We start from the raw sequence: 9,109 nt of genomic DNA on the forward strand, positions 1-9,109 counted from the left end.
TTAACACGCAGAACATGTGGTGTTTGTGCTGCCATTGGAATATACGAGTACTTGTATATACCGCGGAATGGACAACTGGTTTTCATATCTTGACTTATTGTTCGGTAATTCCTTCTCGTGAATAGGGCACGAATTGATTTTCCTTTCATTGCTTCGGGAAGAGAAAAACGATGTGAGTATCAGTTTTACGCTATACTACATCCGTCCTGGTTTATTGGTCCCCTTAGTACTTTGTGCCAAATTTTAACCATAAATTCAGTTAATAAAATGTTAATGCATGTCACAAACAATAATATCATTCAAAACTATGTTTAAATGCGAATCCAACGATATAATTTTTTATAACATGCATTAACATTTTGTCAATTAAATCTATGTTCAAATTTTAGCACAAAATACGAAAATCATCAATAAATCAGGATGGAGGTAGTAGTATGTACTCCTACTGAACCATTCATAAGGCTGGTCATAGTAGGAGTAATTTAACAAGGATAAATTTGCCTATGTGACATGTAGTTAATAAGGAGAAAGGTGTTTAGAGTAACATAATATGTTAACATCACATAGCACTTCTAAAAGCAACAACTCTTTCGCTTTGGGTCTTTCGCGATAAAGGACGGGTCACACTTTTGGGCTGGCCTAATGGCGGCAAAGAAACAACTCTTTCGCTTTTGGTCTTTTGCGATAAAGGACGGGTTGGAGATTCATTTCTGGGAAGACATCTGGCTAGGCAATGCCAGTCTCCGAGAATAATATCCAGCCTTGTACAACATTGCTCGCGATAAGAACAATACTATTGCGCAGGTGCTCAGCTCATCCCCGCCGAATATTTCGTTCAGGCGGGATTTGGTTGGCGCCCGACTTATGTCATGGCATAATCTCTTATCCCGTCTGGATCTGATTAACCTGACGCAAGGCCGTGATGTATTTCGTTGGAACCTTACTACATCGGGGTCTTTCACGGTAGACTCTATGTATCGTGCGCTCACGCATTCTGAGGTACCGGAGAGCAATAACAAGAAAATCTGGAAGGCAAAGATTCCACTAAAAGTTAAAATATTCATGTGGTATCTTCATAGAGGTGTTGTGCTAACCAAAGACAACCTTACACGACGCAACTAGCCAGGAAGTAAGAAGTGTTGTTTTTATACTCATAACAAGACAATCAAACACCTTTTTTTTCAATGCACGTTTGTGCGTCCTACGTGGTCAGTCATTCAAATAGCGTCAAATTTGTATCCGCCCACAAGTGTTGCCAATATTTTTGGTCATTGGTTGGACGGTATTTTAAATAGATTCAAAACGCTAATAAGGATGGGAGCGTACGCCTTACTATGGTCGCTTTGGCTATGTAGAAACGATTTGGTTTTTAATGACAAAAATGCTTCTTCTCTGCAGGTTATTTTCGTTGTACGCACTCGTTTCGTACGTGGTCTATAATACAATAATTTATGACACTACTTTATGTTACTTCCTACTATGAAGATAGTAATATAGATTAGTGTCATATGCATACTAGTGTATGGTACTTCCCACTATGACTAGCCTAAGAACTGCGTGGAAATATTTGCACGGACTGCACAAAGCTTAGGTGATTTACTACGAAAACGTTGCACAAAACCACAAGAGAATTCAAACAAAAGGCATTGACTCCCGGCGCAGCATTCAATTCAAGAGCTACTGTCTAGTACTACTGATGGCACCACAGCTTTTCTTTGGGAAGGAAGAATTATGCCGTAACTGCAACTTGAGGAGCACTTGGCCTACGTGCAGCGTTGAAACCGCAGCACCTGCGAGGGTTACTTAAGAAGCACCGCATCTCACTGTCCATCACCGCCGACGTTTAACTTTTCTTAAACATGTAGCGACGTTACGATTACGATGTTATTTTACCGCTTGCTCTTTTCTGTCACTTTGCCGACGACGACATGTTGCTAAACCAACAACTGTATACGCGTATAATATGTGCAACTCGTGTGACCAAACTCAGATATCTTCCAATCACAGGTGGATCGCTTCCACCAAACTGCGGGGGAGCTCAGGGGCGCGTTAGAATCACAGGTGGTTGAGCCCTGCTACCACTCGCTTTTGGAACTAAAGGCCGGAGGGGAGCCCAAGTGGAACGGCCGCGGATCACACGGCTAGCTAGGTGGGAAGTTTCCCTTTCCCTTGGCGCCTTCCTGCCGTATCCAGTGCCCTCCTTGCATGCCAAGCGACTGGAACCGGCGACGACAGCGACGACGCTGGTAGATAGGATGGGGCTGGGCCATGGACGGCCGGAGGAGGAAGGTGGTCGGAGCCTGTTGCTGATTGGCAGCACATTCCCATCCGCCCACCGGCTGTCTGGCCTGCCCTTTAATTTGGCGCGCTCGATTATTAGGCTGGTCATAATGGGAATAACATACCTAGTAACATAAATGCCATATAAGCAAAAATGATGAGATGACAAGTAGTTAATGAGGAGAGAGATAAATAGAGTAATATAATATATTACCATCATATAGTGCTTCCCAATGCAAAATAAGTCTATAAAGTAATAAATGAAGACATTTATGTTACCATACATACAACACTATTAACTATGAGACTGCTCACAGTGGAGAGTAACATAGAGTACTAACTTGCCGATGTTACTAGTCTATGTTACTACCTTCATAGTGGGTAGTAACATATGAGTGATATCATGAAAGAGTTCATTTATTAGGCTATAGACTCATTATGTCTTGAAATGTGTGATGTTACAGTAACTAGCTAAGTTACCACAAATCCTTCTCTCCTCATTAATTAGATGTCACATAAGCAATTTTATATTGAAATGTATGATGCTACTAGTTAAGTTACTTTCATTGTGACTAGTCTGAAGGCGACTATGTCGTGGAACTGGCTGGGGAGATTCATGGATTTCAAGGCGGGCAGGTTGGTTGGTTGGGGGTGGGGGTTTAGCGTTGTGCTCGAACTGTTCATCCATCTTCTTTTCCGCAGCAAGTCTCCAAAGGAAGAGAAGGATGCCCGACCCAACCTCATCGCCTCCTACGCTGCTTTACTTCCCTTTCAGATCCGATGGGTTGCTGCCCACTACACATGGCTGCAATGTGCACTGCTCCCGCGTGATCCTAGGCACTTGTATGGTCTCTCATTTTGGCGTGTGTATTTACACATACTCTCTTCCTTCTTCAAAGAGTGTACTTTCAACTTTTTTGAAAAGTCAAACTTCTTTATGTTTGACTGTATTTATACAATAATACATTAATATTTATGCCGTCAAATTAGTAACATTCAATTTACGATATAATATATTTTCATTATATACCTATTTGGTTTCACAAATATTGATATATTTTTGCACAAACTTGATCAAACTTTCAAACAGTTTGACTCTCCAACAAAGTTGAAAGTACATTCTTTCAAGAACGGAGGGAGTATACGCAGGACGACCATTCTTGGATTGTCACACGAGCGTGCAGGTTTTGTGCCCGGCACGGCGGCGTCCGGCGCTTTCGGTCGAGGGCGCTTTTCTGGTGATGAATCCGCGTCGTGAATCGTCCCAACTACTGCTACTTCAAAGTTGACACTACGTACATGAAAGGATTGTTGCAGGTCTGGCATTCCATTGCAGTTGACGCAAGAAACGCTGTTCCGTTCGCTTCTCCAGCAAATTGACACTGGCCCATCCATGTGTCGTATTGTAAAACAAACTAGTAACTCTATTCTCTCCTTGATTAATATAATAGGCCAGTAACCGTCTTGATTCATTTCTCCAACAAATTGCCGTCGTCGTCATGCAAGAGTGAAACTACAAAGGAAAACGAACAGGGCAAAATATTCAGGCTAGCTGGAACACCTGTTTTTCATCAGCAGAGCGCATAATAAAAAGATCCAAGGAAATATCATGGCATTTTGCCGTACCGACTGCAGGGGAAGGTAGTGAATTGATTTTTTGACTAGATAGAGGATCACCTACGGAAAGTCGACGGCGTTTTCGATCAGCAAAGGGCTTACAAAGGCATTCATTTATACAGCTTGCCATGACAAGCAGATTTACGAAATCTTTGCACGAGTCGTGTACCTTCTACTTCTAGTCTGGTATTGACACGTTCAAGAATTGCATGCACGCAGTTGTATGATATCAGTGCAGTTCATGAAAGAAACACTGGTTAGTAATTTGCTTGATTCATTGCTCCAACAAATTGCCATTGTCATGCAAAGAAGCGAAACTACAGAGGAAAACAAACAGGGCAAAACATTCTGGCTAGCCCACAGTGCCGCAGAAACACAGGTTTTTCAACAGCAGAGCTGGGTAACAGGATTCAAGGAAAAATCTCATGGCCTTTTGTGGTGCCAATTGCGGGGTAAGCAGCGGAGAGTCGACGCCGTCTCGATTAGCAAAATAGGAGTCTAGGGCTTGACAAAGGCATTCATTTATACAGCCATGCCAAATAAAGTTACCAAATCTTTATGTGCAGCGTAATGCGGTGTTGTCCAAGTTATGTTGGCACTGCCTCGCCAACGGATGATGATGGGTCGACTTCAGCACTCTTACTGTCCTCAGAATCCATGAAACCTTGTTTGAAGCGATCATAATTTGTTGGCTCGTCTGGCTTGAATGGGCGCTCCCCTAGAACCCGGACCAGATCATCCTGATGGAGGACCTCCTTCTCAAGCAACAGCTCTGCAACTTGGGCAACTTTGTCCTTGTGCTTCCTTATCAGCTCAGTAGTGGTGTTGTAGGCCTTGGCAACCAATTCCCTCACCTCAGTGTCAATCATGGATGCTGTCTGCCCGCTATATGGCTTGTCCATTCCAAAACCATCATACCTTTGAGGGAAAGATAGGAGCCCAACCTTTTCACTGAAGCCATATACTGCAACCTGCTCGTAAGTCATTTTAGTAACTTTCTCCAGATCATTCTGAGCACCAGTCGAGATCTTCCCAATCAAAACCTGGGGAGGAAAAAACAATTATGCCACTCGCTAGTTTGCTACGACAACAAAACTCGGCTATACAAGCAAGGGATCTATGAGATGTTGTGTTACCTCCTCAGCGGCTCGGCCACCTAGGGTCATGCATGTCCTGTCAAAAAACTGTTCTTTTGTCATCAAAAGATTCTCACTTGGTACGTACTGGGCAAAGCCTAAAGCAGCTGTTCCACGAGGTACAATTGTAACTTTAAGGAGTGGCTCTGCATGCTCCAAAAACCATCCAGCAACAGCATGACCAGATTCATGGTAAGCAACGGTTCGACGCTCCAGTTTGCTAATGACCTACACACAGATCAATAAGTACATAGTTAAGAATATGGATACCAGTACCATATGTCCATTTATCTATAGTTCAATTAACAGTCACATCGTATCAAGAAAGGTATGCCTTCCACTAGCTGCATCCAGTGTTGGAGTATTATTTACACTGGACAGTAGATACAGCGAGATTAACTTAACTACTGGATTGGAGATAAATGGAATCTTACCGTATTTTTCTTCTCCAAGCCTCCAATTACCCTATCAATTGCAGATTCAAAATGCTGCATTGTAATCAGCTTCTCATCTCTTCTTGCAGTAATTAGAGCAGCCTCGTTACAGATATTGGCAATATCTGCTCCAGCAAATCCAGGTGTCAGCGCAGCTAATCTTTGTGAATAGAACGACGGCTCCTTATCCAGTTTTAGCTTTGCAAGGTAGATGCGGAATATTTGTTCACGGCCATTTATGTCTGGCCTATCAATACTTATCTGACGATCAAATCTTCCTGGTCTTAGCAAAGCCTTATCCAGGATGTCAGGTCTATTTGTGCCTGCAAGTACAACTACCCCAGCTGTTGTTCCAAACCCATCCATCTCTACAAGCAACTGATTCAACGTATTTTCACGCTCACTGTTCCCACCAGAATACCCTCCACGGCCTCTTGCACGACCAATTGCATCAATTTCATCAATAAATACAATACTAGGTGCACATTCCCGAGCTTCTTGAAATAAGCCTCTCACCCTGGATGGTCCAACACCAACAAACATTTCCAAGAAGTCTGAACCAGATATAGACAAGAACGGTACACCAGACTCTCCAGCAGTAGCTTTAGCAAGGAGAGTCTTTCCTGTGCCAGGGGGTCCACAAAGAAGAGCACCCTTCGGTATTTTAGCTCCCAGTGCTTCATATTTGTCAGGATTTTTCAGGAAATGAACAAATTCCATGATTTCTTGTTTAGCTTCATCACAACCAGCTACATCCTTAAAGAAAAGCTGCAGTATACAAAAAAAAAGGATTACTTGAGCTCAGCTTTGCTGTTGCTTTGCAATGATGAACCCAGTCAAAGCTCCTTTACTATACAATGGAAGCAAGAAATAATCTTCCAGATTACATCAAATTAGCGATGGAACAAAGCAGCAGACACAAAAACTAACCTTGTTTTTGGAGTTTTTATCCATCTTTGTCACTTGAGCTTTTCCAATACTGAAAATACTACGGCCTCCTTGCCCAGAACCACTACCAATACTAATCGACATCTTTCTCCCCACCACATATAGCAAGCCAACAATGAAAAGTGTCGGGGCAAACTTCATGATTTCCTGGAACCAGCTTATCTTATCAGCATAAATCACAGGGATGTAATCATGTCGATCTATCCCCAATGCTTCCTGAGCCTCTTCTAACTTCTCTTCGAAAGAATCAACACTTCCAATGTTAAAGTAATACTTGTATTTGCTAGGAGCCTCTTGACCAGGAAGATGACTGGTAGTAATACTTGTATCATTATGCTGGTTTTGCTTGGTCGAGGGTGAACTTCTGACATGAACTTTTGCAACTGTCTTGTTTATAACAACGATGCGGTCAACTAACCCAGGTTCTAAAAGCTTGTTCTTAAATTCTTGAAAGCTTATCTGCAAGAGTTAGAAGCAAATGGGCCTTATGAGTTATAGTGGACTAGTAAAAGAAACTACATCCTGTATATCAAAAATGCAACAGATATGAAACTATCGATTAATAAAGATCTATCATATCAGGTGTTACCAGGACGGCAGGAGGTACAGTATCTTAGAGACTGAAAATAATAAAATATAAAGCGCATGGTAGCAATGCCATTAAGCAATATTAATAACTGGGGTAGTAAGATATGTCATCAGTTGTGAACTACTGGGGTGTATTTGTGGCAAGCTGCAAGGAATCGAATATTTGGGTGCGACTATGAAGTTACCTCTTTTCAGTAACATTAGTAACTGATAGACATTAGAGAAATACCATATACTAAGAACATCTAAAGGAAAAGCACATGTTTTCTCTACCTCTTAGCTAGATCACACCACCAATATTTTTTTCAAAAGAGTTTAATCATTTATACAACCACCTGGCACCACTCAACTGGATTCTGAAGCAATTTCCATATTCAAATAATGTACACACCACATTTAAATGAACCAACTCTTTTCAGATGTCTATGCAGAAGAGATCAGGTGACCAACACAATTAACCAAACTGGCAATGACTATTATTATTGTATAAACAGAGTACCTCCTTCTCCGATGAACCCGATAATGTTGCCAGTAATAGGCCAAGAAGGAATACAGGACCAATAGAGTCCTGGAATAGCTTCAGAAGTTTCTGCTGGACGTTTGGCTGACCACCTGAACTGGGTTCATCTGCATAGTGCACGGAGGAAGCAACAACATTAGTGCATAGCCCGGCACGCCAAGTTAAAAGGACCAAATGCACACAACCGCGTGAAAAGCTGCAAACTTGCAGGCACATTTGTACATGTTCATGATGGCACACTCATTTTTTAGGCAAACTACAAGCAGATGTGGCACTTAACACTGAAAGACTAGCTAAAGCTATATCCTACTCCCTCCGTCCCATAATGTAAGACGTTTTTTGACTCTAGTATAGTGTCAAAAAACGTCTTACATTATGAGTATATATCCCCTCTGCCCAAAAGGGCAAGACATGGGATCCAAGCAGTCAATTTTTTAAGACTTTGACCATTAGTATATGTGAAAGTATACATACTGGCTATATGAGGATAATGATGAAACTGGATTTGTCTTGCAAAATCCCTCAACTTTTTTTTCAAATGCACGGCAGAACCATTGCACATTCTATTAGGAGAAGCAGAAGGCAATAACAAGGCTATGTATAAGAGACAGGAAAATAGGTTCCATAGACAACTCCATGGATTTCCCAAACTACAAAAACACTGTGGAATGCAAACTCAGAATCAAAACATACTCTTCGATTCAGACTTGTTGCTCCCATCCCCTTTCGGCACCTCCTTCTCCTTGGGGAAATCTGAACCATCAAGGGGCGCATCATCAACACAGCCACCGACAAAGCGGATCAAAGGAACACCAAAACAGGGAAGAAAGCTTACTCTTTTTCGACTGGTCGGAGAACAGCCGCCGGGCCTGCGAGTTGGCGAGCAGGGACCTCCCGCCCCGGACCTTCCCGGCCCCGTTGGCCGCCGCAGCCCGGCTCCCCAGAGCGGACGTCAGGTAGCGACGCACGAGCCGCAGACCGGCGCCCTCACCGCCGGGCAGCAGCGGCGACGGCGACGGCGAAGGCGAAGGCAGCGGCGCGCGGAACACGCCATGGCCCCCGAGCAGATAACCCTAGGGGGACCGAACATTGCACACCGTGAGCCGATGCACCCGGAGCCGCCGGAGAGAGAGAGAGAGAGAGAGAGAGAGAGAGACCTGGCGCGACCGGGAGGAGCGCGCGAGCGCGCGGGAGAGGGCGGAGAGGCTCATGGCGGCGGCGGCGAGGGCATGGGAGGGGGGCTGCGGCCTAGGGTTTCGGCCGCGCGATCGTACGACCGATTCTTCCTCTTTTCTCCTTTTCTCTCGCGGGTCGGTGCGGTCCGTGTGAAGTGTGAAGGACGGAGTGGCGAGACGAGACGAGACGACGGTTTGATTTGCGGCGGCGGAGGGCGACGGCGTCTCGTGTTTGCGGTCGGGCCAGGTGTACACGTGGCGGTGTTTAACGAGGTTGAGCGTTTTTGTTTTGGATTTTAGTTCTGGTTTACTCTTTGGCGCCTGCTACAAATCAGGCGGATGTCCAGCTAGCCGTTCGATCCTGCACCGATGGCCGTTTGATCGAGTCACCACAGGCTTGGCCTTTCTTCT

The 9,109-nt window shown here is 44.0% G+C and overlaps 1 protein-coding gene across 1 annotated transcript; it reads right to left on the reverse strand.

The window, feature by feature from the left end:
- Positions 1-4,139: 4,139 nt before the first annotated feature.
- On the reverse strand, positions 4,140-8,901 carry LOC123062564 (ATP-dependent zinc metalloprotease FTSH 3, mitochondrial). The gene is made up of 8 exons (XM_044486144.1): positions 8,681-8,901; positions 8,359-8,596; positions 8,217-8,276; positions 7,503-7,630; positions 6,398-6,874; positions 5,468-6,235; positions 5,034-5,261; positions 4,140-4,940 (listed from the first exon to the last, which is right to left on the reverse strand). Exons 1-8 carry the CDS (start codon positions 8,732-8,734, stop codon positions 4,485-4,487), a joined length of 2,409 nt encoding a protein of 802 aa, XP_044342079.1. The 5' UTR covers positions 8,735-8,901; the 3' UTR covers positions 4,140-4,484.
- Between the last annotated feature and the right edge of the window lie 208 nt (positions 8,902-9,109).

Source organism: Triticum aestivum, chromosome 3A (assembly GCF_018294505.1).
Source record: "Triticum aestivum cultivar Chinese Spring chromosome 3A, IWGSC CS RefSeq v2.1, whole genome shotgun sequence".
NCBI classification, from domain to species: Eukaryota; Viridiplantae; Streptophyta; class Magnoliopsida; order Poales; family Poaceae; genus Triticum; species Triticum aestivum.

Coding starts and splice junctions, on each gene's coding strand:
- LOC123062564 (XM_044486144.1), bottom strand. CDS start 8,734: ATGAGCCTCTCCGCCCTCTCCCGCGCGCTCGCGCGCTCCTCCCGGTCG. Junction 6,236..6,397: donor ATAAAAACTCCAAAAACAAG/GTTAGTTTTTGT, acceptor TGTATACTGCAG/CTTTTCTTTAAGGATGTAGC. Junction 5,262..5,467: donor GCTTGGAGAAGAAAAATACG/GTAAGATTCCAT, acceptor ATCTGTGTGTAG/GTCATTAGCAAACTGGAGCG.